This window comes from Aspergillus lentulus (assembly GCF_001445615.1).
Source record: "Aspergillus lentulus DNA, contig: Alt12, strain: IFM 54703, whole genome shotgun sequence".
NCBI classification, from domain to species: Eukaryota; Fungi; Ascomycota; class Eurotiomycetes; order Eurotiales; family Aspergillaceae; genus Aspergillus; species Aspergillus lentulus.
The window spans coordinates 1,583,983-1,611,961 of NW_028322115.1; the positions used below are offsets into that span (position 1 = coordinate 1,583,983).

Consider the following 27,979-nt stretch of genomic DNA (forward strand, 5'->3'; position numbering starts at 1 on the left):
AGTTCAAGGAGCCTGCGAGAAGCTCAGGTCATCAGGTGCGCACGATGGCCTCAACTACTCTGCGTGCTGTGACGCATCGCTTGACGACCACGCCTGTCGATCAATTGCCTCAGATCGCATCATTCCTAGCGACATCATTGAGCGATTGCGGGGAGCTCCTGTCTGCGACACAGAATCAGAAGTCGGGCAAGTCCGAATCTGACAATGCTGTGCAGATTCATAAGCTCAAAACTCGCTTGGCCAGTCTGCTACAGGATAGGAGCTTTGAGGGGCGATGGACTGCGGTTGTTCTAGTGAAGGCGACAGTGGAAGCTGGGCAGTGGGAAGTGCTTCGCGGGTGCGAATCGCTTGTGCGAAGTCTCGTTGCAGTTTTGGCTGTAAGTCGTCAAGTCGGTCGCTGACCGGTCTGGTCAATCTCTGATTCTTACTTGCGCAGAAATCGGATCCCATCTCCACGAAGAAAATGTGCATAATCACCTTGACACGGATCTTTCATCTTACCTACCAATACCCCACTCTTGTCCGCGAAATAACGACGCCGTCACTACCAGGGTTTATCACTTCGTCGTTGAACCTGATCTCGGTCAAGCCGTCCTCCGAGCCCATCAGAAAGTTGAAGCCCAATACGCCGTTCTTGGAGATTGTCCTGAGCGCTTTCTTGGAGCTCATCGCAAGACACCCAACAATATTCCGCCCATTTTCTGCGCAGATACACAGCATCCTCCAGGAAATCATTGGTGCGACCTCTCCGATGTTTCCGGGCGCAACGGTCGACCTAGCGGAGCGGTTGTTCATTGCTCTCCACAATTGCGCTCCGAAGAACACCTCTGCAGAGGAATGGAAGAACGCATGCCGATTGACAATCTCTTCGGCTCACAGGGCCGCGGACTATGTTTTGAGAGGGGTACTGGAACAGTGGGAGTCTGTTGATGCCACCTTGAGACAAGGCCCTCGGCCGCAGGACTACAGCCAGGTGGTGGCTGATGCTGGGCCAGATGCGCTAGGACTTCCCGGCTGGGAGGGCATTCATGCTGGAGTGGAAAGATTGACGGTACTCTTACGCTTGCTATCCCGATTTTTGACAGCACCAACGGCATCGGCAGTGACAATTCCACTGGGCTTGGTTTTGGATTTGACGTCACGACTGAGTGCGATCACTGTTCCCGCACCAGGTGCGGATGTCCCTGTCAACTTACAGATTGGCCGAGAGGAAAGGGACGGCCTCTGGGCCGAACTACCTCGTATCCACGCTGTATGCATGAAACTACTACTGAGCGCTGTGGATGCTCTGGAGACCGGCATTGTCCCAGTAGCACAGACGATCCTGGAGCAATCGCTCTGGGTTTTCCGGGCGGAGAAATTCAACAAGGATATCCGCGCCTCTGTATATGACCTCGTCCACGCTTTGCTCCCACTTATAGGACCGTCAACGACGAAAAAGAACATTTCGTTCCTGGCAGACGTCCTGCGGTCCTGTTGCTCCGACATCTTACCACCAACCGGAGACTCAGTTCCGTCCGCGGCGTCAGATCCTAAGGGCAAGGCAAAGACGAACCAGGCCACAGTCAACGCTGACTCGTTCTTGCACCCAACCTCCAAACAAAGTCGGCAAATACAAAACTCAACCACGTTCCCCAACCTGAAGCGAGCGGCATCCGAGCTCCTTCCAGTCGTTCTCACTTTTGTCCCCATCGAGTTCCTTCCCACCTCCCTCCGCGCCGAAATTGATCGGACGGTCATCCTCACCTCAGACAAGACCGGAATGCTGGCAAGCGTGCTCAATCCCGTCCCGGCCATGAAAGGCCGTGGCACGGGCTCCAGCCTCATACCCTTCCTGGCGCGATCATATTCCAGCGAGATGGAGATCGAGGGACTGATCAGACCCAGAATGCCGGTTCTGATGCACGCACCCGGCATCACCGGGTACGGCAGCATGGCCGACGACGACGAGGACGCAGAACAAGAAGAGCAGACCAACTCCTCTGTGCAGCACGCTGCTCCCGAACTTACAGGCTTCCTCAAACCAACCGCCACTCCGACTATCCAGAGCAACCTGCGCACCACAGAAGCAGTGAAGGAACCTGTGCCGTCCACCCACAAGCGGAGCCTGCCCGAGGACACCAAGGCAGGGGTCCCAACCGCGCCAGCAGCCGGTCTGACGGACAAAAAATTCGATGATGCGCAAGCGAAGAAAGCCCGGCTTGATACCGAAGCTGTTTCGGCCCAGCCCGCCCTCGGCACGGCCTCTCCTGCTTCGTTCACGGCCACGGCGGCTATCTCTATCCCGACGGCCTCTATTACGGCTACCTCTGCGCCGATGCCGACGAGCGCGGCTAAGACGGCTACAGCTGGTGCGGGCGTTCCGGTGTCCGGGACGGCAGTATCCGCGGCTCAGGCAGGCGACGACGAAAGCGATGATGAGATTCCCACACTGAATATTGAGCCTGATACGGACGAGGAAGACGACGAGGAGGATGTGACGATGGATGGTTGATAGCAGATGCTCTATCATTATATTCTAAGCTACCATAAAATGTATAAGATACATACACACTTTGATAGAAATAGACAATCCAACCAATTGGTCAGCGCCCATAGATCCGCCAACCTACCCATCTATATGCATATGTATCTCTATCTACGGCACAACCGAACTGCATTATAAGACTCTCAAACCCCTCTCCCAGTACTTTCCCCCATCCCAGTACCGAAACCACGGCTCCCCCCAACACCACCACCCCTCGCCCTTGGCCCCGAGGCCCAACCCACGCAGCGGACTAATAGGCAACGGCTCCGTCAACCAGAGCCCGCCGCGAGCAAAATCATCGGCGATCGAGGCGCCGGAGAGAATCAGCCACCAGGAAGCAAAGATCGCGTTAGCGGCGCGTCTGATGGGCCGCGAGAAACGGTACCTGGCGTTAATAGACCGCGCTAGCTGGTTCTGGATCATGATCCCGACGGGTTGCAGGCAGAAAAAGACGAAATGGGCGTGGGGCTTCGTCTCAGTTAATTGGGTGTAGCTTCCGCAGGCGTGGATGAGGCCGCTGAGGAAGAACGCAGTGAGGGTCATTACGGTGCGTCGGATGCTGGGGCGTGCTGCCACGCGGTTGGGGAGTAGAGAGAGGAGGAAGTTGCCGGTGGAGGTGAAGCCGAAGCGGAACAGCTGATGCCACCATTGGCTCCAGCAGCCTACAAGGCCATAGTCGAGGCAGGAGCCGAGAAACGGGCCGAAGGGGTCGGAGTAGAGCCAGGGAGCATCCAGCGGGACGCGCGTGAGTGCGCGCGAGGCCTTGGGGCAGGCGAGCGAGAGGCCTAGGAAAATGATGGGGTTGAGGAGGCAGACGAAGCTTAGAGCGGCGTAGACGCCGAGTGCGCTCAGGATTTCTCGGTAGAGACGCACGATGATGTCGGGAATAGTCGGGAGTGGGACGTAGGTGAAAGGGAATGGGCGGGCGGGAGCCGACGAGACCAGACCCCAGAAGTATGGGTCGTGCATCATGAGCACCTTGACCAGATCTAGGAAGAGATAGTGTATGAGGAAGGTGACGAGGATGGCCTTCAGACGCGTTCGTGCATCGGGCTGCGAATCGGCCTTATTGCCGGTCTTGCCCATTGCTTCACGGGCGGACTGCCCATTTCTGGTTGTCCTTTGCCTCTGTAGCGAGTCAGGCAACGGATCCAAGGTAGATATGCGCCAGTTCCATTCTGGTCCTCGCATATTGAAGAGCAGGCCCAACGCCCAGTTGAGACGGTGCAAGAATGCACGGGGATACGGCTGCCAGGCGAGGATCTCTGACTCCCGCTGGGATGCATATTGCTTTGCCTTTAGGATTTGACCATTCGCGGCCTTGTCACTGGATCGAGGCTTGTTTTCGTTGTCTGGTGGCGGCGCTTTGCCCGGACATGCTGCATTACCTGACCGCCTCTCTATCCGCTCGAAATCTCTTTCGACATCGTTAAAGATTAGAATCGTCGCACTCCATATAGTCCACCAGGCTGTCACTAAGCCCCCCATATAACCGTTCGCTCCCAACAGTGCACGCCGGTGTCGCATGACATCAACGGCTGTCCCGAGAATAACAGCAAAGAGGACGGGGCGAAGGTATCGGGCTCCACGCCGCCGGGATATCAACAGACCACATAAAGGAAGAGCAGTGAAGACAAGGAGATGCCACAGGTAGAAGGGTTTGTAGTCCCCATGCTGGATGAGGAGCTCGAACTGCTCGCGGTTGTTGTCAAGGATTTGGCGGTAAGAGCTGGGGTGGGCCATCAGCAGTCAGTTCCTTGATGTCTAGTCTCGGATTGTCCAGGTTTTGACTGCTGATGATATATCCAAGGATAAAGATATCGGAGAACTAGAGCCCATGTATCTTGATCAGACTGCGACCTGACTATCTAGATAGAATGTCGATGAACTCAGGGGTCGATGGAGGAGTTTTAGACGGAGAAAAAACCAGGGAAATCGAAGCGAAAAAAAGTAAAAATGCACAATGCATGCTCAGAACCATGACGCAGGCAGAACAATGTTCACCTTCTTTCTCATCACGTCTTGCAGTATTCTTCATATTGACAGTTGACATTTGACATTTGACATTTGACTCTTGAATTATTGTTCGGATGATGGAAAATCTAGATTCGTCATTTCTTCTGCTTTTGTACAGCAGAAAACAATGATGAAATGACCCGCGACCAGAGTACCGATCGGATGAGATAAGACTGACATACTAGTTATTCAGCATCCTGAGACAGAATAAATGTTTTTTGAAGGACTTTCTTACCATGAAGTTATATAGCATGGGTGTATACTGTGTAAGAGTCCAGTATGGATATGTTGGTCATACAGTGAGGCTGCACTTTGAATCAATGCTGTGGAACAAGACAACAACAGACGGACAACTGCACCATGCTAGATCACTTTCCTTCGAGCTTGTTTCAACTTGATTCTAAGGTTTCATCTAAACTCATCTAAGCTCTGTAGCTTCTGGATGGAGACTCATGCTACTACTGCACCCCAGTGACTGTGTCAAAGATGCCTGGGATTAGTGGCATCAGGCTTGAGTTTAGCTTATTCATTTGCATCACGAGTCACAACGACGACTACTCTTCTTCTTCCTAATACCTCTGGTACGCCCGTCGGCTATTTCTATCCGTGGTTGCTACCTCGTTCGATCCACATCACGCAATAATGGTACTCGAATCAATCATCAGAGTGAAAACGCCCACTGTGACAATTCCCTTCCCCCAGGATCTACCCAAAGATCAGATGAGCGGAGAAACCCCACTGGGACACCAACTGGAGAAATGACTCAGTGGAACGGGTGAATGAGCAACTGGGCTAAGAGCTATGTGATCCGTCCATATCTATTATGATCTCGTATTGGCTTTCCTTTTATGTGATTCCTGATAGACTTTATGCATTAGGATCCCTTCATAACTCCAGTGTCAATGGAATAATGTACGGTCTGCTTCAGTCTGCTTCCATACCCTATTCCTCATCAGGGCGTCTTCCATGCACGAGGGTCTTAGTGCCCAGTGTCCAGTGCCGTTTGTGCATCAGGTCGGTTTATTCCGTCTCAGCCGACTTTCACGCCCCACTGCTAACTCCATGACCCTGAGTCGGAAAAGCCGTCTAATCTCCTATCCCCATCCACTCTTGACACACCTCCAAGGTTACCGTCGACCAGGTCAGCACTAAGACCTTCAACTATCCCAAGGACGCTTCCCGACGCCAGTTCCCCTAATGATCAATCACTCCAACCACTGCCACCACTCCGTTGGTGCATTATTTCGCATTTCATCGGCAGAAATGGGGTCCGAGACAGCGAGCACTGTGGGCTATGACGCTGTTGTATCCTTGTAGGTGCCCAGAGGCTAAGCTACTCACCATGTTCCCCTCATGCCCGTCGCGCCGTCCCGCCAGTTATTGGATGTCAAGGCGCCACTATTTGCCGATTTCCCGAGATCCTAGATACTCTTATTAAGTAGTTGGCGATAATAAAATAGCGGCTTTACTCTTTGAGTCCAGTCGTGGTCTGATGCTATTCTAGCCGCAGCTTGACTGGGGCATTTTGATTCTCCACCAAAGCTGCTACTCTTTCGGATGCACCCAATATAAACTAACCTCCGACCACCGTTCTTCCTCTGTGACCCTACCGACTGTCTTCTTTCTAAGTCGTTCCGATAGTATGTATGATTGGCATTCTTGTACTATTCGAGCTCTGAAAAATTAGAGAATATCCTCCATCCTTGGGTGGCTCTTCGTCCGTTTGTCAACCACTCGGCCTGCACAATCCCATCCTTTTAGCACGGATGGGCGCCAACAGCCAGTCAGCTTCGGCTGATACTATCGAGCCTGTTCATCCCACTCGGATATCGCACTGGCGTCTGCTCTTTGACCAAGGTGCGCTGACCCAAGAGATCATCGATTATCGCTTCGCCGGTTCAGGCACAGAAGAAGACCCATACCTAGTCACCTGGATTCTCAATGACCCTCGGAACCCCCTGGAATTTTCCAGGACGAAGAAATGGACCTTCACCATGGTTATGGCGTGGGCGACGTTAGCCGTGTCATTGGTCTCGTCGGCGTACACTGGTGGCATGGCACAGATCATGGAACAGTTTGACGTCGGCACAGAAGTAGCAACTCTGGGCGTTTCCACATTCGTGCTGGGGTTCGCGATCGGTCCCCTCCTTTTTGCGCCCATGAGTGAGCTTTGGGGAAGACAGTATCTCTTTCTGATCAGCTACTGCGGATTGACCATTTTTAACGCCGCGTCCGCCGGCTCACCGAACATCCAAGCCCTCATTGTCTTCCGATTCCTCGCCGGAGCTTTTGGGTCGTCACCTTTGACGAATGCAGGCGGTGTCATCGCGGACCTTTTCTCAGCGAGCCAACGTGGCCTGGCGATGAGTCTGTTTGCGTCGGCTCCGTTCCTGGGCCCGGTCCTAGGGCCCATCATCGGTGGCTTCCTGGGCATGACTGAGGGTTGGAAGTGGGTGATGGGGTTCTTGGCCATCTTTTCTGGCGCACTCTGGATCACCGCGGGCCTCATCGTCCCAGAAACGTATGCGCCTGTTCTCCTTCGTCAGCGAGCCATCAAGCTTTCCAAGCTTACTGGCAAAGTCTACAAGAGCAGGATTGAAGCCGAACAAGGAAAGAAAACACTTGGCCACTCTTTGAAGATATCGCTGTCCCGCCCATGGATCCTGCTTTTCCGAGAACCCATTGTTCTTTTGCTGTCGGTATACATGGCAATCGTGTACGGAACTCTGTTTATGATGTTTGGTGCCTTCCCCATCGTGTTTGCCGGCCAGCGAGGCTGGAACCAAGGTGTGTCAGGGTTGGCTTTCCTGGGGATCATGATTGGCATGATGTGTGCCGTGGCCTTCAGCATCTATGATAACAAGCGATATATCAGAGCCCTGGAGGCACATAAGGGGTTTGCGCCTCCTGAGGCGCGCTTGCCTCCCTGTCTGGTCGCTTCGGTAGCCATTCCCATCGGCCTCTTCTGGTTTGCCTGGACAAACTACCCTTCGATCCACTATCTGGCCAGTATTTCCGCCGGTGTGCCGTTTGGCTTTGGCATGGTTCTTGTCTTCCTCAGCCTCATGAACTATCTGATCGATGCGTACACCATTTACGCCGCCTCCGTGCTCGCTGCTAGCGCCGTCCTGCGCTCGATTTTCGCCGCCGCCTTTCCCTTGTTCGTAAAGTATATGTATAGCTCTTTAGGTAAGTTCTTTTTCTTTTGATGTTGTTGTTTAGACGAAAATTAATCAGGTCCAGGTATTCACTGGGCCTCGTCCATACCTGCCTTCCTGGCACTTGCCTGTGTCCCCTTTCCATTCCTCTTCTACAAGTACGGGCCTGTCATCCGAAGAAGATGCAAGTTCGCCGCAGAGTCGGACGAATTCATGCGGAAGTTGATGGAACGAACCGTCAAAGAACCACAGGAAGAGGAGAAGGAAAACCAGGGAGTCATGGCGGCGCAGAGTCAGGTAACCTTAGAGCCCACCTCTGCGGAATCAGAGATAGACAGGGTTTCCTTAGATCCTGCTAAACTCAGTCGGAGACAGTCAACCATCTCAACCAAGTCTGCCAGATCGAGTGGGTCTCAGAAGATGGTGACCTCGCAGGATGTCTACGATGCGAATCCCTTTGACATCGACCGGGTCAACACGCGCGACTCGTTCAAGGACTGAATTCTCGAAAAGTAGCCATTTATATAGACTTTGCATGGACACAATAAATTCATCACTCTTCATAGATCGTGACATTCTTCTCATCTGATAAGGCAGTTAGTTCTACCCATTCCTGTTGCAGTAAGATCATAATGTGGATCACGTGGGACCGTGGGGCTTAGCGCGTTTCCGCCCAGCTGTCAGCTATTCCTAATTTAGTAAGGTTCAATCCACAAGCTTCGCTCCAATACTAAGACTATGCCATCTTCTTCTCCATATCCATCCCGGATTTGCGTCGCGTCAAGCCGTCGTTAACGGAGTTAACGGTCAACCATCCATCCCTTGCAGCAAGGATGGGGCGGCCGCGTGCTAAGCGGAACATCGACCAAGTGGACCTCACCGTTGACGACAGGGACACTACTCCCCAGAGGAAAAGAGCAACGCGTCCTGGTAACAACACAACTGCTACTACGACTACCACTGGGCAACGATTCGGCGAGAGTACCGAGTTCGTACCGCTCAGCCAGTCCTCTCAGGCCATTATTCTGAATGAAGAGGACGACGCGGAAGCCGAAGATCTGATCCAGGGAAGCCAGGATGATTCCTCCTATGTTAGCTTCATGCACTACGGGAGCCTGCGAACCAAGATCGTGGGGGTCCGGTACTACAATGGCTACGCGACTGTTGGCGAACACGTGCTTCTGCACCGTGAGCCTAATAACCCGTATGACCGGAATGCGATCCAGGTTTTGAACGTCATGGGGAATCAGATTGGTCACATCCCCCGAGATGTAGCTGCTCGATTGGCAAAGTATATGGTAAGGGGATGAAACGGAGCTTCTGTAAAGGGGTGGCATGGTTCTGGACTCGATTTAACGTCATTTAACGTAGGACTCGAAGTCGCTATTTATCGAAGGCGTGTTGACGGGAGAGATTGGCTCGTTTACATGCCCGATTATGCTGAAGCTGTACGGTACTAGTCATCCGGAAGAGCGGCAGCGGCTGAAGCGCATGATGATTGATGACCGACTTCCCCTGACCGAATTTAATCGGTGGGAGACTCAAGAGCGCAAACAGCGCGAGCGGGCGCAGAAGGAGGCTGCCAAAAGGGGCCGTGGTCTGGCGTCTGGCAATGGGCAGCAGTGGGAGGCTGGTGTCAACCCGACGTATGCTAACCTTTACGCGGGTGACGGTTTCGGTCAGGCTGGCGAGAGTTTGGAAGACATTATTGGTCAGAGCAGCACCTTTAATCCTCGTGATATTGGCCAGGTGACGGAGAATTTCGGGTTGAATGAGGCAGACTTGGTCAATATGCCTATGGCAGATACTCCCGCGGCGCTGTCTACCGAGCTTCTTCCGTACCAGCGGCAGGGACTGGCCTGGATGATCGAAAAGGAGTCTCCGCAACTGCCTGGGCCTGGTTCTCAGGACGTGGTGCAGCTTTGGAAGAGAGCTGGAAACAGATTCACCAATATCGCCACCAACTACTCAACGGCTATTCCACCCCCTCTTGCAAGTGGCGGTATTTTGGCCGACGATATGGGTCTGGGCAAGACGATTCAAATCATCTCATTGATTTTGGCAAACTCGCAGCCAAAAAGCCCAGAATCATCCAAGACTACTTTGATCATAGCACCTGTCGGAGTCATGAGCAACTGGAGAAACCAGAGCAAAGACCATACCCAGAGTGAGAGCACGCCAAGTGTGCTCATCTACCATGGTGCCGGGAAGAAAGAGGCTGCAAAACTCGAGGAGTATGATGTGGTAATAACGAGCTATGGTGCTCTCGCTGTTGAGTATAACCCGAATGCTAAAGCAGCGCCTAAGAAGGGGCTCTTTGCCGTTCATTGGCGTCGTGTCGTGCTCGACGAGGGGCACACAATTCGAAACCCCCGAGCTAAGGGTGCGCTGGCTGCTTGCAATCTGTGCGCCGATTCGCGTTGGACCTTGAGCGGCACGCCCATTGTAAACACTTTGAAGGATCTGTATTCCCAGATTCGCTTCCTGAGACTGACCGGTGGCTTGGAAGACATGGCGGTCTTCAACAGCGTTCTCATTCGCCCTCTGGCCTCTGACGATCCAAATGGTCGTCTCCTTCTCCAGGCACTGATGAGCGCTATCTGCCTGAGGCGAAGAAAGGACATGGAATTTGTCAACCTGCGCCTGCCGGCCCTCACCTCGCGTGTGCTGCGCATCAAGTTTCATCCTCACGAACAGGAGAAATATGACATGTTCCAGTATGTTTCCATCCACTAAGTCGATGACCGCCTGCTGACAGACCACAGATCCGAAGCGAAAGGTATGCTTATGGACTTCAAGTCCAGAGAGAAGGGAGGCACCACGTATTCTCATGTGCTTGAGGTCCTTCTGCGTATGCGACAAGTTTGCAACCATTGGGCGCTCTGCAAACACCGCATCGACGCCCTGGCGGGTCTACTGGAGAAACACAAGGTCGTCCCATTGACCCCGGAAAACATTAAAGCCCTTCAGGATATGCTGCAAATCAGAATCGAGAGCCAGGAAATGTGCCCTATTTGTCTTGATACGTTAGAGCAGCCCGTTATCACCGCTTGCGGCCATTCCTACGACCGAGGCTGCATAGAGCAAGTCATCGAGCGACAGCACAAGTGCCCCCTCTGCCGCGCCAATATCGACGACAACTCCACTCTCGTCGCCCCCGCCGTGGGTCTCGGCGAAAGCGCCGACGACGACGTCGTCGCAGACCCAAACAACCCAAGCAGCAAGGTCGAAGCCCTGATCAAGATCCTCACCGCGCAGGGCCAAGCCCCCGACACCAAAACCGTCGTCTTCAGCCAGTGGACCTCATTCCTTACCCTCGTCGAGCCTCACCTGCAACGCCACGGCATCGGCTACGCCCGCATCGACGGCAGTATGAAGTCGACGGCCCGCGACGCCTCCACATACAAGTTCTCCAAGGACCAACAATGCAAGGTCCTCCTCGCCAGTCTGAGCGTCTGCAGCGTCGGCTTGAACCTCGTCGCGGCCAACCAGGCCATCCTGGCGGATAGCTGGTGGGCCCCCGCAATCGAGGACCAGGCCGTCGACCGCGTCTACCGTCTCGGCCAGAAACGCGAGACAACCGTCTGGCGTCTCGTCATGGAAAATACCATCGAAGACCGCGTGCTGGAGATCCAGGACACCAAGCGCAAATTGATGCTGGCGGCCTTCCGCGAGAAGGATAAGAAGGTCGACGATAGGGCTACCCGGATCGCGGATCTGGAGAAACTCCTCACTTGACCTATAGGCTTTGTCCTCCTGTCCCTTTGTTCGCTGTACGATACTTGATACCTCAGCCATTCTCTCTGTCTTTCTCTGACTTTCCTTTTGTTTGACTATATGGTATGGAGGATCTTGGGGTTTCCACATCTAGACCATTGATGTTGATGTCAATGTTTTTCTTCTTATTCCGTGTGATTATTTTAAATTCTCGGTTTATGTCCCGAAAGTTCCTTTACTGCTGGTCAGTGTACACGGAAACATTATCAAGACTAGAATTCAAGAAAATCAGACTAGATTCTCGAGCTTGAGTCGTTCTACCACATTCATCATTACGTTGGAATCATCAAATGAATTTGAGGACGGCCGTGACTTGTTCATTGTATTTCTCTAAGAATGGACCACGCTGAAACGCCTTGTCTTGTCTGTGCGAATCCCGGTAATGAAAATTGAAAAATTGAAGAATGAAAACTCAGATTCAAAGAAAAAGGAAGCCACATTCACACAAAAAAAGAAATATGGAAAGAAGAGAAGTATCAACGGTAGAAAGAAACTTGTAGACGATACACGTACCCAGAAGGGCGCCAGCAAACGCAAAGACAAACCATGCTATGCTCGCATGAACTTATGGGGATATCATGAGATTAATTGCTCGCAATCAACAAAAGACAAGAAAACAGAATCGAACTAAGGCTGGCTACCCCTGGGATCGCTACTGCGTCTTGCAGGAGCTTCCTCCGTCCTTCTTGCCGTCCTTGGACTGTGTAGGTTGCGAGCTGCCCCCGTCAGGTAAGTGCATGGGCTCCGGCTCAGCGCTCGCACTGCGGCTTTCTATGAGTAATGGTGGGTCCGAGGACGGCGAATACGGCGAAGACGGTTCTGAGAGAGCGGAAGGGACCATGCCGTCGTGCTGCGGCGGCCCGGTCTGAGCCCGATACGCAGGCTGATTGCCGTCAACTGCCCCATTTTGAGACACGGCCAGCTCTGCATTCGACATGGACTGAGAGCGTGGCAAAATGGGCCTGTTATGTGCAGGAGCGAATGGGCCATCATCATAAGTATGAACACGGTCCCCACATTCATGGGACCTAGCGGGAGCTGTAGATGGCAAAGGCACTTGGGATGATGGAACACGGGCTTGCTGCGCGGCCGCGTAGTGAATTGGTAGGATGGGTCTGCCAGGCCAGCTTTGCCCTTGAGGCTGAGACATGGGCACCATGGTTGCTAATCTCTCCGCCTCTCTGCGTCTCGCCGCATCTCTCACGAGCTCCTCCCTCCTCTGTCTCTCAAATATCAGCCGCTGGTATGCCTGGGGATCAGTACGCCTAAGCCGTTCCTCATCGAGCTCTTGCTGGACGTCCTTCCTTTCCTCTTCTGTGAGCTTGTCGTTGTCTTCTCTCTGGAAGGTCTCGGTGAGAGCGATCTTCCGGATTGCTCGTTCCTCGCCGTTGTCTTCGTTGATTATTTTGTCCAGCACATGAGGATCTTTCCCCACAAATTCGGAAATGTCATGCTGCTTTACCATTTTAGCGGGGAAGAGATACTCATTGAGCTTCTTAGACGCCCAGCGAATTGGGTTCTTCTTGTCCACAACCCGGACGGCGAGCTGTGTCTTAAAGATGGCCTTGTTGTAGATAATCTCCTCGAAGGTTCCTCCAGCAATGAAGCGGTAAACGAATACCGGTTTTTGTTGGCCAAGACGATATGCACGCCCGACAGCCTGTTCTTCCCAGATGGGATTGAACGAGAAGTCGAATATCACGACGCGATTCGCACCCGGAATATTCAAGCCCAATCCACCCGCTCGGGTTGAGATGAGGTACACTTTCTCCTCAGAATCGATATTAAAACTCTTGGTCGCCGCTTGTCGAGTGCTGATGGGGGTCTTCCCGTCTAGACGGCGATAGCTACGTTTGGAGACCTTGAGGACGTGTTCAACATAATTGAGAGTCGGTATGCTGTGAGAGAACACCAACACCTTGTCACCGGCCTTGATTGACTCGCTGATGATCCTGTCGAGAAGCTGTGCCCGATACGACAGATTCAGCGCGTTCATGTCCGGCACATTGGCGAATAGCCGCTCTTGCTCAGAAACCAGCTTCTCGGAATCAGGAATGCCTGCTTGGGTTATAGGTTCATCACCCGGTAGCATCTCATCCATACTTGATCCTGCCCTTTGAGCCTCATTAGCGCGGCTGAGAAGTTTGTCCCTGAAGCAAGCTGGATGATTATTGCACAGCCCAAGGATTGCCATCCACGTCCAAAGCTTGGCAGTTCCAACTTCAGTCTTCCCCTGTACTACAGAATCGACGTATGAATCATACGCTGCCCGTTGCAGTTCGGTTAGGGGAACAGTGATGACAAATTCGACCTTTGGCGGCATATCACCCTCCAGCACGGTGATAGCGGCACGGTTCACTTTCGGTTCAAGAATCTCCTTGAGAACCTGAAGCTTCTTGAGCGACCTTCTTCTCTCATAGTGTGTGCTGTCCACGTAAAGACCTTCCTCGATAGGCTCCACATAGTTTGCCTTGAATTCAGGAAATTCCCCAAGATAGCCTTTAGCAATCCAATCCACCATGGTGAAGTAGTCAGTCAAGTTGTTAGCAAGGGGAGAACCAGTCAGGGCGATACGACTCTTAGAACGGAACTGCACAGCCGCTCGAGATATTCCCGAAGTAGAATTCTTCATTTTATGAGCTTCGTCGGCGACAATAATGTTTGGACCCTCCAGAAGCCATTTCCTCACATTTGCATGTTCATCATCCCGTAGGGGCTTCTGCATCTTTTTCGTCTCTTTATTGTGTATCCACTTGCGGAATATGTCGTAGCTCATGATGAGAATTCCACCTTCTTTATCCCAATCAGACACTTCTCGCAACCTCTCAGAAACCGCTATCATCGAAGCCGTAACTTTTCTCAGAGGGCCAATGCGTGACTCTTCAGGAGTCCACATGAGGAACTCCTCGTACCAATTATCGATCAGTGAGGAAGGACAAAGAATCAACGTTTGTGATCGGTGGAAGCGTTCGGGGACCTGCTCGCTAATCTTCGGATCATTGGAAGCAGCTGCAGCAGAGATAGTATTGAGTAGCGAGATGACCTGCATTGTCTTCCCCAACCCCATCGTGTGGGCCAGTAGACAGCCTTGTTGCTTCTCGTCCTGTATCAGCTCTCGCCACATAAACTGAATACCATTCAGTTGATGCGGCTTTACGCGTTGACCAATATGCGGATCCAAGTAGATGGTTGGGTCTCCAAAGCTCACTGCTTGACGAGTAGGATCGGTGTTGCTCACACCCATAAGCTTCATCTTGTGTTCAAGCCTTCTTCGCTCTTTTTCCTGTCGTGCTACACGCTGCTGTGCACTTGCTTGATTTCGTTTGGCATCTTGACTTTCTTTGACTTCCTTTTTCCGCTTCCTGTGAGGCGCATTGACACGTTCAGACTTTTCTCCCTCCGACTCATCGACATGCTCGCTTGAGGTGCGAATACTCTTTTCACTTGGTTCTCTATCGAACTTCCGACCTTTGCAAAGTCCTAGTCCCTTGCAAAGCTCTTTGTGGAAGACTCTGAAGTCAGCAATTTCTTCCTGTGCCTTGCGGATACGCTTCCTGCTGATCGCTTTTTCCATGTACATGCAGTTCACCCATGACACGAATTGTGAGGCGGTCCGCATTAACAGCCGGCTCTTTTCACTATCGAGTTCGGGCATCTCCTCCTGGCCTTTCAAAAGAACTCCGAGAGCCTGTTTGACAATGTCCTTCAACTCATCATATTCGTATTGAGGTATTAATGAAGCCATCTCTTCACGCTCGGAGTCAGGCATGGTTGCAATTAACTTTGCAAGCAATCTACGGCGATCGTGGCGTTCCTCGAGAAGGTCCCAAGGGTACGACAGGAGACCATCAAAATCATTGTGGTCAGGCAGATCTGGTGTGTTGAACTTGCGCGTCGATTTCGACCCTTCAGCTTTCCGGTTGATGATGTCGGGTCTTCGCTTCGGAATCTCGACGACTACATTGGAGCTGAGTTGGGGAGTAGGAGATATTGAAGGACTTCTTTCGATCTTCAAGCTAACGTCGTCCGATTCTGTCCGCCTGGGTGGTCGCGCAGGATTGAGTGGCGGCGTTTCGATCCTGAATTCGTCTGTTGAAGCCGCAGGAGAGTCCATTGTGAGGTCAATAATCTCTGCCTGTTGCGCGTTCCCGGAAGGGTCAGGAGAGGGTGAGCTGGTTGCCATGAAAGGCGACCTCTTGGCCCTTGATTTACGTCTGATTCCCGAAGGACTGATAATGTCATCATCGCTTTCGGACGTTGAGGGCGTCGACGCCGGTGTTTGCCTTCTGTCGACGCTGTCCACGTTTTCAAAGTTCTGAACAGACGAGATCCCTTCCTTAGCTTCGGAGTCGTCAATGAAGTCATCCTGGAAGTCAGAAGTAACATCGGATTCGGAGTGAAGAGACTCCTCGTCCGCGGCGCTAATCTTTGGTTTTGGCAATGGCTTTGTTTTGGGGGCAGAAGCAACCTTTGGCGGACACTTCTCTTCCTCCAAGACCGAGATACGCCACTTTTGCTTCTGTATATCGATAACAGTCTGCTCCATGCTTTGACATTGTGTTTGTACCTCCGACGTTGAGGCATATTCACTTCCGCGTATTGCTTCGAGCACTTTACCCAACCGTTTCTCTAGCAAGGCGATGTCGCGATTAATAGCCTTGACTTTTTGGTAAGTACACTTGGCCCTTCGAGCTGTGACCCAAAGCTTCCGGGCCTTATACTTCTCCTTCGGTAAGCCATTCTGGCGCCACCGATTCACAAACTCAGCCATATAATCTTCGATCACTGAGTCAACCTCAGTGGGAGTCAGCTTTGCCGGTTTACTTTGAGCAGTATCATCGCGTTCATTAGCAATCTCCTGCCAAGTTTCTTCATCATACTCTCCTTCTGAACCCGAGTCACCGTATAAGGGGCAGACGTCTTGATTGTCTTCCGCAGCAGGGTATTTCTGAAGGAGGTATGAATAAGGGTCGGATGGCTCCAGTGTTTGCGACAGTCGCGAGCCGGCAGCCCTTGCTTGTTCTAACTGGGGCCATTTCTTTATGTCCTCTTGTGTAACTGACACATTTCCACTTGTGGCAGTGTACAACGTGAAGAATTTCTTGTCGTGCTCGCTCACCTTTGAGTAATCATATGGGATCAGAGCCATCTGACTACTTTCATTATCAGAACTCAACTGCATGGGTTGCTGTCTGAAGAGATAGTTCATGCACTTTCTCACGAAGTGGCGCTGAGCGGTAGGCAAATTCTGAGGACCAAGCATTACGAACGAATGATCCTCCTCATCAGAGGTAGACGGATAGAATAATTGCGAAGGCAGAATCCGATCTGGTCCCATGTACCAGTCCTTGTCTTGCGGAGAGCTCGAGGACTTTAAGCCATGAGGGTTCTTTTGTGATTCGGGCAGAGAGCTCAAATCCAGCCGGCGTCGCTTCTTTCCTTCAGCATCAACCACGATGTGTTCATAAGCACGTACGCGGTCGCCAGGGTTGGATGGATCTTTACGTTGTCCCGCAGGTGGGGCGAAGCTTGGAGGTCTCTCGCTGGTAGTGGTTGCACTTCCACTAGCTTTAGCAGTAGCGGTCGTTGTAGCAGACTCGTCGCCCCTCAGATCACTAGAAGTCGCAGCATCCGGTGGAAAGGACCTTTTATTTTGGGGAACTGTAGATGCTGAGGGGGTCATCCAACAAGGGCGCTGTATCAGGCTCTGAGGAGTCGCTGCTGGCAGCACGGAGTTCTGATGAATCGGTGACGAGAATTCTTCGAAAGAGCCTGGAATAACAGCTGTTAAGTGACTTGGGGTAACTGAATACCGGCGATCATCAAGTTGCGAAGCAAACTCCACCCTCGAACGCTGGTATTTCTGAGAACGTCGCTGAAGGTAGCGTATTGCCATAAGCATAGAGCTACGATGACCGATAGCTTTGAGTCCAAGCTCTTCCCGTAGAGTTTCCTTGTCGACATCATGCAACAGCACCTCCCCGGTTATCAAATTTTCTCGAAGAGCGGCTTCGAATTGGACAGGGTTTGGCCGAGGGGCCTGCGACGCAGACTGCGACCACGGTGTCTCAGGATTATGGCAGAGGAAGGCTACTACTTCGTCAACTGTCCAGTCGAGGGGATCGCCATCATCAGATTCCATCCCGCCTGGTGGAGCTAATTTTGTTAATGGAGCCTCAACGCAGCACAGTGAGTTGAAGCCAGGAGTATCTTACGGTAAGCCCATCAGCAGGGCCAGCTTATCACTGAAATTGTGTTTTCTCTTGAGTGATAAGGCACCATTGGGTCACATGAGAGGTGAGATCTGAGAGAAGCGAAGGACGAGCAAGAAAGAAAAGAATTGGGCGAGCTACTGAGAGGGACAAGAGAGTCGCGATCTCACAAATCTCGCATGCACTGAAATCTAGCTGCTGGACATATGGAATCAGAGTGCAAGCTGTCTGTACTGATTTTGCGTAACGGAAGATTTCTGATGAACTGATCGCGTGGATGGAACGAGACGCGCCAAAATGATACTGCCGGAAATGGCTATCGGCGGTTGGTTATCGCGATAGAGCTCTTTTTCTGCCAAGTATGCAAGGCGGTACAACAGGCGGTATGCGGCGTAGTCCCACCAAAGCTCCGATGATTAATCGCCGACGGCCCCTCATCGACAGTATTAATAATGGCCTTTTCTTGCAGGAGATGTTGATATATTAGCATCTGAACCTCCTCAATTGACCTCCGACTGCTTCTCTAGGCTTTCTTGAGTACTGAGATTCTATATTACAGGATATACACCGCTCTTCAAAATGAGTGACTCGATATATGCTAATTATCCTCCGGGACTGGACCCCGCACAGAAGGAATTCCTGGTGAAGACTATCAAGGATTGGGCGACGCAAAATGGCTTGATGGTCCGACCTCATCCTTCGTTCGTTTCAAAGGAGTCTGACCCATATGGTGTATTGGCGACGAATGCTCCAGTGACGTTATTTCCGAGTCTGTTCCCAAGGGCATGCTTTGAAGAGGCCAAGGCATTGCAGACCGTGTACAACAAGCTTTATGCCGCAATTACATGTAATGAGGAATGGCTTGGCAAGATTATGGAAGAGTAAGACTCTGATGCTTTTCTGTGGCCTAGATTCAATGCAATGCTTCTTCGGAGTACAGCATCTGTGGAGAGTTCTGAACTAAAACTGTTTGACCTGTAGTCTGATTGACGTTGACGACTTCATCTCCGGTCTGTGGAAAGTTCACATCTCAGTCAAGAAGGGGGGGGGATATGTTCAGAATTTGTCGCTTGGTTTATACCGATCCGATTACATGGCTCACGCTCCGACAAACACGGACGCCCCGTCTTTGAAGCAAGTGGAGTTCAACACTATCTCGTCGTCCTTCGGCGGCCTATCTTCTCTGGTGCGAAAGCTCCATTCAGAGCTTCTTACCTCCCCGCCAGGCTATCCCATTTCTTATCCTTCCCACCCACTATTTGAGTCGAATGTACCTCCCGAGAATACCGCTGTGGAGACCTTGTCAGCCGGGCTGGCTGCGGCGCATTCCGCTTATGGGCCTTCGAAGTCGAACCCGGCTCTTCCCACGTGTATTCTGTTCGTGGTACAGGAGAACGAACGGAATATATTTGACCAGCTAGCACTCTCCAGACAGCTTACTACCGTTCATAAGATCCCGGTTTTCCGACTACTCAGTACCGAGATCTTGGATCACACATCGATTGCAGCCTCGAACGCCTCTCGGCCTCTCATCTACCGACCCCCTCATTCACCAGACACGCAGTTTGAAGTGACAACTGTGTATCTCCGCTGCTTCTATGCCCCGACTGATTACACCTCCGAGCGTGACTGGGAGGCACGAACACAGTTGGAGCGTTCCGCAGCGATCAAATGCCCCACCGTTCTGAACCAGTTGGCAGGATCTAAGATTATACAGCAAGTGCTGGCAGAGACTGCAGGGCCCGATCACCTTGCGAACTTCCTGGCAGACACCGATCCGGCCACTATTGCTCGCTTACGGGAAACATTTGCGCCTCAATACGACCTTTCTTCAAGCGGACGCGGCCGAGAATTGGCTCTGAACCCCGAGACAGCCCTCAACCACGTCCTCAAACCGCAGCGGGAAGGAGGCGGCAACAACGTTTATAAATCTGCTATTCCCGACTTCTTACGGTCCATTCCAGAAAGCGAATGGAAGCGATGGATCTTGATGGAACTGATCCGTCCACCGGCTGAGGCCAAGAATGTGGCTTTGAGGAGCGATGGCGAGGTTCTCAGCGGCAAGGTCATTGGGGAGTTAGGTATCTATGGCACCATTCTCTGGGATCAGTCCAATGGAAAAGTTCTGCGGAACGAGCAAGGCGGATGGTTGATGAGGACCAAGGCAAAGGATGTTAATGAGGGGGGAGTGGCCACGGGATTCTCCAGTTTAGACAGCATTCTTCTTTTCTAAGTTCCTCTGCAAAGCCTCTGTTACTGATAGATACATATGTTCAAATACTATATTCCTTTTGCAGGAAACAGGCCGTCGATTTCTATAGTCCAATTTCTATTGTCACTCTGCCAAATATGTGGACGACATACCAATGTTCATCAAGCTTGGGATCCCAATCTTCCCAACCAAATTAATATACAAGCAGCATCCTTCTAGATGAGCCACCCGCTCTACACCTAGACACTGTCAGATCGCTTTGAACCAGCCTCCACATCCCTCTCTTCGCCCACATTCCCACGCTGCTTCCCACGCCGCCACGCTTCAGGAAGCTCCTCAGCCGGAAGCAGCCTCCAACTCCCGAGTCGAAGCAGCGAAGCCCTCTCAGACAACTGCCAGAAGAGACTCAACGCCTCGCGGATCCGCTGACTGGGGACATGGGCCTCCTCACCATCCAGAAACAAATCCAGAGGGTAGTACGCCGGCGCGCCGCCAGCCAGAGTCCTGGAGCGCAGCCGCACTGCAGTCCGCTGGTCGCCAGAGCTCGGGCTAGGGCCTCTCCCGTACTCGATCTCCATAGTCGTGTTATACCTGATTTGATCCAGCGACCAGCGCGCAACACGCTCGACCTCGACCTTTCCCACGGCGCGGCGGTGGCTCGTCCAACAGGACAGCGCTAGTGGATTCCTACACTGGCGTTCTCGGCGCATGTTGAGGGTGTTCTCGCGCGGGCGCTGGGCTGCAGGGACGACCATCCGCGCCTTTATGTCGCGGTATGTGAGGCGTGGGTCTGTGCGCATCCAGTACTCGAGGAGCCAGGCTGCGGGGCGGATGGAGATGTATCTTGGTAGGAAGGGAAAAGCGCGGAGGGGACGGCCGTTGTGGTCTTTGACGACTTGGCCGTTCTCGATGAGGTTTGTAAGCGGGGGGAGATTATCGAATGCTGGTGCTTCCAGGCGGAAGAGGAGCGGGGGTAGATTGTTCTCGGAGTAGGCTGCGTGGTGGGTGTTGATGCAGGTGTGGTATCTGTCAGGAGGGGTGTCATCTGCAGGTGTGTTAGTATGATATTGTTTGACGAGGAACATGGTGACACTGACGATGGCATGTCAACTGCTGCATCACTAAAATGAGCATCTTAGTTGCTGTGACATTGATATGCAATAGAATGGGACGTACCAGGAGTATCAACAGGTGGTGAGAACATACTTATGAGATAGACTTAGTTGCGCTATTTTTGAAATATGATACTGAAGATGAAGGAGAGTAAGAATTGTTATACTGTAGCAAAAACCAGTTAACTCTTATAATTATACCTGAGCGCCGAAGCGTTGTGAATATAACATCAGAAGTCAAAGTGTGAAGAGCTCAGTGCTAGGCGATCCTTGCTTGAGCAGAATCTGAGAATGTGCATATATAGGAATATTACTCAGAGAGAAATATCTCTGTAGGTAAAGCCTGGAATACTTTACTTACCTAAAGTAATATGGTATCTGTTTAAATAAAGCTATTCATAGATGTATGGTAAGCTGCGAGTAATTCCATCCTGCAATAAAGTTAAATAACTATACATCATTATAAAATTTTGGTTAGTTGTGACAAATTATACTCAGGATTCAATGCTATAGACACTCTGCAACTACATTACCGGTCTTTATAGCTTATACTGGAGGGAAATATCTCCGACCCAAACTGTTCTTTGATCTTGTAAGAAACTGACTCTTAAGCCAGACGTAATGTAATGGCAGTCTTTTATATAGAAGTCAGACATGACTGCGGGTTTAACTTGTATGATCACTCGGTTTATGAGTGTTTACTTCTGTCTGGTATTCTTGAATATTCAATGCCTGATAGGCTTCAAGACTGGGAGTATGCGCGAAAGACATTATGAAATATATCCTGCCATAATCCAAACGAGCTGATGTCGGCAATATTGGACTGACGACTTTACGGAATTGAAGGATTAATATTGAAGAAACAATTGATTTCACTGGCGGGCTCACTCTGCCCAAAGAGGAAAGTGCAACCCTACATATCACAAACTCGTGGCAGTCACGCTATCCGCGGAACGCCGCCTTGGCAATCAACCTTATCCGAACGACGCCATTTCATACTGAGACGGTCCAAACGCGCAGTGGACAGCAGAGCAGCTGTTGGAAAACAGAAAGCAAGAAAGACACAAATCTCAAACGACAACAATAGACATGGAAACCACCCGACGACGCCAAGGCCAACTCCGCTCCAGCAACGTTCCCACGAAATGGAGGACTTCCTTCGCGTGAAGGGGTATCTGTAGAAACGAAAGGCCACCAGACAACAAAGGAACAGGACAGGAGACAAATGACAAATTCAAATAAGACGCCCACTAACAAGGGAAAGTAAACACAGGAAACGCAGATATTGAAAGGTAGATCTACACTCACATGACGCCCTCCACATAAGGCATTTCGAAAAGGAATTTCTGCCCGGTGTAATACTCATTGAGCGCGACGTCGTATACCCATTTCAATACGCACTCGTTAGCAGGACGTGGGCGGAAAATTGGACGCAACGTCATGGGTTCGCAGACGAGGGATGGAAATAGTGATTCCGGCGATGGCGGCGCAGTCGTGCAAGGAATTGGAACAACGGTGATCATATCGTCAAGGTCGAACCTGCTGGCGAATTTGGCGTACAGGGAATCGGTATTGCAGAAAGGTAGTGCCTTCTTGAAAGCCTTGTGCTCTCGCTTCATTTGTGGTCGGTGGCGGGCCTTCAAGACTTCGGGCGCATCTTTGCGGAGGCCCGAAATTTCCTCTTCGCAAGGATGCAGCCAGTCGAGTCCTTGACTTGATTCTCCCTTGAACAAAAAGTCGAACTTGCAAGGGCACAGGTCTCCGTCATAAAGGGTTTTCTCCAGAGGAGAGTCGAGGTTGTCCTCCTCAGAAACAGTGGAAGTAAGAACCGGGGAACCGGGGACAGGAGAAGAGACTGGAGAAAGGACAGGAGAACGAAGAGGAGAACTGAAGACAGGCGAAAGCGGAACAGGGGAGCTTGGGATAGGAGACGGAGAACTGAAAATGGCAGACACCGACTCCTGGGAAGCTGCACTCTGACCGAACGAAGAGCCAGGCTTGACCGAGGGACCTGGCATGGACGGGGGCGGAGTCAAAGGCAGGTATTCTCTGATGGGAGTGGCAGGGTCGAGCGCATCCATATTCACGTCCTCTTCGGTCTTTGCCACATCCCTTTTCTTCTTTGGAGTGCGTGGTCCACGATGTCCACGTCTCTCAGGTCCATACTTGTCCGGAAGGGCGATGCGACCACCCGCTTCACCAAGCTCAGGATTTATGAGACCAGGAGTCAATCCACGAGTAGAATTGAGTGTAGGGTCAATGCCCTGCTCGCTCATCCTTTTCAGGACGTCCTGCTCAAGCTGGCAACTGATCTTGTTGCCTGAACTCCACGCAATCAAATGGAAGGCTTTGCGAAATCTGACGTTTCGTTGCTGAAGGGCGTTGCGTTCTATTGCGAAATCCGGGTGCATGCGGTCAATAATGTCTTGTAAATGGATGTGCCGGTCGAGGCGCATCCATGCCTCGACTCTGAACTCCTCGACGTCAGACGAGATGTGATCCGGAAGGATCTCAATATCTCTGACCCATCTGCCGCCCAAGAGTTTCGTCTTGGGCGGCTCCCGCTCTTTCTTCTCATCCTCCTTTGTGGGCTTGAACTGATACAGTATGGCTGGGAGATTGTCCCAGGACCAATCCTTCTGGTCCTCACGGAAGCTGGTAAAGTTCCGCGGGTCGACAGCTTCGGTGCTGCGCTGCCGAGGTGTTTTTTCTGCTACTGTATTAGGATCGGTTTCCAAGGGACAGAGGAAGTCGACTCACTTTTGTTGCCCTGACGCTTGTCAGTGCTTTTGGAGCCCTTGAGACTCTTTCTCTCGATTTTGCCCATTGTTGATGGCTGCAACCCGATGTCAGCCATGCAAAAGAAACGGCGCCGAACCCAGCCATTGCTAGGCAACACTTGTGCACACGTCTCAACGGGCACTCATCAACACTCACTTGATGCTGTCTTGGAACTTGTTGCCGAAAGCTGATCGTTGTGGTGATCTGTGGGAGCAAGCCGGTACTTGCGATGATGAAGTGGGAAAGTGTTTGAGGAAGAAAAGTCCCGAACGAGAGAGATCAGGAGGATACAAAGACGAAGAAGAATTGGACTTCGCCATATTGAGTTGTGAGAGCTCCTCATTCTTTTCGATTTCTCAATAATGTGGAGGCTGGTATAGTCGACTGAATTGAGAGAAGTTTGGGTTTGGTTCTGCGATGGTGATGAAACGGGGTGAGCGAATATTCACTCGACGTGCCTCCTCTAGTCTTTGTCTCCCTCACCTCCTTAGCGAGCCCCTGAAAACCCCGGACTCACAAACACAACTTGACATGATCCGTCGGAAGCTGTCTTTCTGAAACAGAGAATTTTTGCCCTTCAAAATGATATGCAGCTTGCCCATGTTACTATCATTCCGGGGTTGTCCGCCGGTCTCCGCATAGGAAGCGCTCCCGACACATACATCCGCTGTCATGTCCTCACTGACAGCTGCAGACCCACCCAACCCCAGTTCGCCCAGCGCTGCAGGTACACCACGAGGAGGCTGGAAAGCTTTTTTTTTAGAACAACGCAACTGAACAATTCTCATTGGTTCCGCTGAGCGAAGCAGGAAAAGGGCACCGGAAATAGATCGCGTGGCTGGATGGCTGCTGCTGCGTGGAGCCTATTGTCTGGTCTTCTGGACGTATTGTAAGCTGCGAACAGTCATATTGATTGCTGCTCGCTGCTGAATGGGCACCCTTTCCACGGCAGAGGCACGAAGCGAGTGGATATGGTGGATCTGAGCTGAAAATCGCTCACTAGGTGGGCCTTTATTGTATTTCGAGTATAATGAGGCTTAATAGGGCCTTTGGTTGTATTTAATATGTTTGTCGAGAAGGAGGCTAATCAGGCTGGTGGGCTGGTGAGAAGCTTGAGGGTGTGGAAGAAGGAAGAAGATAGAAGGCCATGGGTAGAACTTCCTATTTATAGGTCCTGGGCTCGGTCTGAGAGTTCATTTAAAGAAGATGGCTGAGCTGTGTTTGAAGTACGAGTAAGAGATGGTTGTATAGATAAGTTAAGCGTAGGCGACGAGAAGTCTTCTACAGAGTGTAAAGAGACCAATACAGGAGTGAATACATAGAGAAAGGGATGGAATGAGGTGAATGAAAAAGCACTGTGATATGCATCCCTATCTCTGTGAAATGAAGTTGAACGATGTACATGCTGCCTCTGTCAATATGTCCATGGAAACCGAATGAAAGCAAACTGAGATTTCCAGCGCAAACCATGTCCTTGTAAACCCATCTCGAGGACCCAAGTACTCGTTACATGGAAAAGAAAATAGAAAAGAATTGAAGAAATAGGCAGCTTTACCCAACCTCAACGCCAGGTCCTAGTATGTACCGAAAACTCCCTCCAATTCTTCAGTAAGCACTCAGCCCTTCAAGACGGTAGCCCAAAAATCATCACTAGATTTTTTGGCGGACTTGCCAGTGTTCGACCTTTCTATACTCCTGCGCTTTGTGCTAGCATCGCTGCCAGCCGCCGACTCGTCGACATTTACGTCCTCACCACGTCTGCGCTTCCGGTTGTTGTCCGTGGTCAGGGACGTCTCAATTTCCGGACTGTGAACACGTCTGCGCTTCGAGCTGGCGGTTATGTTTGCGGGATCTTGAGACTCCAAATCCTTATTGCGTCCACGCTTCAGGGTATCTCTGTCAACAGCATCGTAATCGCGGAGAAGCCAATCCTCATACGACATGTTGTTCTTTTTCAAAAATCTCTGCAAACTCATTTTGCGACCAACAGTATCGTCTTCATCGTGGAAGGGTTGGGTGGAAGGCTCGGTGCAATGGGTCAAGCTATCCACATCGGGGTATTCGAAGTCGGCATGCGTGGAGTCAACCGTTTTATTCTGCGACGATGAAGTGGCTCTCGCATTGCTGGATAGAGAAGTCAATTAGTATAGAGCACAATTAGGGCACAGATGGAGCCCTACGTATCCATTGCAAAGCCTTGTTGCGATATACTCTGCTCTGCTTCGATCTCGCGGCTAGCAGCAATGTTAGCAGCGCTCTAAACTGAGGTAAGAAAGCCAAAATACATACCTGCTCGGTTCCATTCTTAAATCGGCTTGCGAAGTGTGAAGTGGGCCAAGACGGCAACCCTCGCCCATCTCACCGGAGCATCTGGAAGTGGGTTCTATATTCATCCTTGCCTGCTTCATATGAATAATGTTTTCTCCTGGTAGAGGGATGCGTCCGCCGGCTTCGCCCTTTGATGGATCGATCAAACCAGGCGTCAGTCCCCTGGTGGAATTCTTCTGGATATCGACTCCAATAGCCTTGAGCATGCGATCGATATCCCAGACGGACTTTTGTACATTCCAATTAGCCACATGGAAGGCGCTGCGAAAGTCCTCTCTGCGAGACTCAATCTCCTCTGCGGTCAACTTGTACTTGGGATTGACACGGTCGATGATATCCTGCTGAGTGATGCGACGATCCAAACGCATCCAGGCCTCGAGTCTCCATCCTTCGACGTTGGACGAGATTTGGCTCGGGAGTACGGCAAAGTCATTAATCTGCTTTCCGGTAATTGCACTAGTTGTTTTATAAACACGGTGTCTCGATTTGCGGTAGTCGGTTTTGGGTCGGAGAACGTAAAGAACTTCAGGCAGGTTTTCCAGACTCCAGTATGTTTGATCGCCATGAGGGGTGGTTTGATCATCTGCAGGTTCTGGCTCAGTCTTTACCAAGTTCTTGTTAGTGTTTATGCCCAAGTGTTTGTGCTCCACTGGTGATGAGGAGCGGACGCTCGAAGGAACAGCAGACTGATCGAGACTTCCTTGAGTTGAACACAGAACAAAAGGCTCGAATTTTGCCCCAGGCTGGTGTTCTGGTGCAGATGGAGTAGCAGACAGAGGCGACGGTCCATGTATCAGTTGAGAAGCAGGCACACCTTGATAATCTGGACGAGAAGACAGTCCCACAGGCAGACGAGATTGCGAGACAGGTAGTGAAGGGCGCCCACCCATTAATTGCGCTCGAGTGGCGGACGCATCGTCGAACTTTGGATAGGGATAGAGTCCAACGGTGGGTCGCAGGGGAGTCAGAGGATCGATTCGATGGGTAGCAGATTCAGCAACAGCTGAAGCGTACCAATCTCCCTATTTTAAGGCACTTGGTTAGACATCTGATGGGTTGGCTACATAACTGAGTCGAAGCTCGTCGTTGGGCAGGCTTAAGAAGGAATTCACTTGCCTCGAGGGTAGGAGTGTTTGCTCGTTCCTCATGTGAATAGAACTCCAGGCCAGTGTAGAAGCCTGGTCCTGGGAAAAGACCGCGACTTTGGTAGAGAGCTCTCTGAAAGAGGTCCATTCGAGTGGATATGTCCATGGTTACAGGTCGCCCTCAGGACACGGGGAACCCGGACCGTTTGCGTGCTGATGTGAATAATATAATAACAATGTATGGCACTCTGAGAACTAAAAGGAATAATATGAAGCAATGATCTCCTGTGAATATGTTCTTTCACATGGTCAGTCCTGTTTACATCTTCAAACATGTCAAGAGACTCACAAAGACCATTCAACAGCAGTTAATGAGGAAGGTAAACCGTGGTCAAAGACTAGGGTCTTCCCAACTAGAGCTGTAAACAATTAAGAAATGCAATTTCAGGCTAAGGATGCTATTCTGAAGAGATTAGACCGTGTTCTGATGAAAGAGTGGACACATCGCCAGTGATTGTGGTGAAAGCAAAGCGTCCTTGGGAGGATTGCAGTGACCAGTAAACAAAAGCTTTTGCTCATCTCTACCATTTTGCATCCCGCATCAGACTGTTCATTTTCGTCCTTCTGCCTCTGCTTTACTTCTCTGTTATACTGTCTCAACTCTCAAGCAATCCATCAATCTACGCATCATGCTCTGGTTGAGCTTCCCACTGTATTCTACTGTCTGTTCTCATACAAATCCAGTATTGATGCAATAGAAAGCATAACTGT

At 51.2% G+C, this 27,979-nt stretch overlaps 9 protein-coding genes across 9 annotated transcripts; 4 read left to right on the top strand and 5 right to left on the bottom strand.

Moving 5' to 3' along the window:
- Positions 1-44: 44 nt before the first annotated feature.
- Positions 45-2,494, top strand: ALT_6445 (RIX1/PELP1 family protein; the record flags this gene model as incomplete). Its single annotated transcript, XM_033563503.2, has 2 exons — positions 45-377; positions 437-2,494. The coding sequence occupies 2 exons, from the start codon at positions 45-47 to the stop codon at positions 2,492-2,494; spliced, it is 2,391 nt and encodes a 796-aa protein (XP_033419394.1).
- Positions 2,495-2,659: 165 nt separating this feature from the next.
- Positions 2,660-4,270, bottom strand: ALT_6446 (wax synthase family protein; the record flags this gene model as incomplete). Its single annotated transcript, XM_033563504.1, has 1 exon — positions 2,660-4,270. The coding sequence occupies one exon, from the start codon at positions 4,268-4,270 to the stop codon at positions 2,660-2,662; it is 1,611 nt and encodes a 536-aa protein (XP_033419395.1).
- Positions 4,271-6,309: 2,039 nt separating this feature from the next.
- Positions 6,310-8,202, top strand: ALT_6447 (MFS transporter; the record flags this gene model as incomplete). Its single annotated transcript, XM_033563505.1, has 2 exons — positions 6,310-7,732; positions 7,787-8,202. 2 exons carry the CDS (start codon positions 6,310-6,312, stop codon positions 8,200-8,202), a joined length of 1,839 nt encoding a protein of 612 aa, XP_033419396.1.
- Positions 8,203-8,534: 332 nt separating this feature from the next.
- On the top strand, positions 8,535-11,439 carry ALT_6448 (DEAD/DEAH box helicase; the record flags this gene model as incomplete). Its single annotated transcript, XM_033563506.2, has 3 exons — positions 8,535-8,999; positions 9,073-10,418; positions 10,467-11,439. 3 exons carry the CDS (start codon positions 8,535-8,537, stop codon positions 11,437-11,439), a joined length of 2,784 nt encoding a protein of 927 aa, XP_033419397.2.
- A 691-nt stretch (positions 11,440-12,130) lies between these two features.
- ALT_6449 (putative SNF2 family helicase/ATPase) lies at positions 12,131-17,620 on the bottom strand (the record flags this gene model as incomplete). The annotated part of the gene is made up of 1 exon (XM_033563507.2): positions 12,131-17,620. One exon carries the CDS (start codon positions 17,618-17,620, stop codon positions 12,131-12,133), a length of 5,490 nt encoding a protein of 1,829 aa, XP_033419398.2.
- A 649-nt stretch (positions 17,621-18,269) lies between these two features.
- Positions 18,270-19,923, top strand: ALT_6450 (glutathione synthase; the record flags this gene model as incomplete). Its single annotated transcript, XM_033563508.2, has 2 exons — positions 18,270-18,571; positions 18,672-19,923. 2 exons carry the CDS (start codon positions 18,270-18,272, stop codon positions 19,921-19,923), a joined length of 1,554 nt encoding a protein of 517 aa, XP_033419399.2.
- A 218-nt stretch (positions 19,924-20,141) lies between these two features.
- Positions 20,142-20,987, bottom strand: ALT_6451 (uncharacterized protein; the record flags this gene model as incomplete). The annotated part of the gene is made up of 1 exon (XM_033563509.2): positions 20,142-20,987. One exon carries the CDS (start codon positions 20,985-20,987, stop codon positions 20,142-20,144), a length of 846 nt encoding a protein of 281 aa, XP_033419400.1.
- Positions 20,988-22,318: 1,331 nt separating this feature from the next.
- On the bottom strand, positions 22,319-23,841 carry ALT_6452 (uncharacterized protein; the record flags this gene model as incomplete). Its single annotated transcript, XM_033563510.2, has 2 exons — positions 22,319-23,724; positions 23,775-23,841. The coding sequence occupies 2 exons, from the start codon at positions 23,839-23,841 to the stop codon at positions 22,319-22,321; spliced, it is 1,473 nt and encodes a 490-aa protein (XP_033419401.2).
- Positions 23,842-25,411: 1,570 nt separating this feature from the next.
- On the bottom strand, positions 25,412-27,374 carry ALT_6453 (uncharacterized protein; the record flags this gene model as incomplete). The annotated part of the gene is made up of 4 exons (XM_089600074.1): positions 25,412-25,919; positions 25,976-26,029; positions 26,085-27,126; positions 27,188-27,374. The coding sequence occupies 4 exons, from the start codon at positions 27,372-27,374 to the stop codon at positions 25,412-25,414; spliced, it is 1,791 nt and encodes a 596-aa protein (XP_089455536.1).
- Positions 27,375-27,979: the final 605 nt, after the last annotated feature.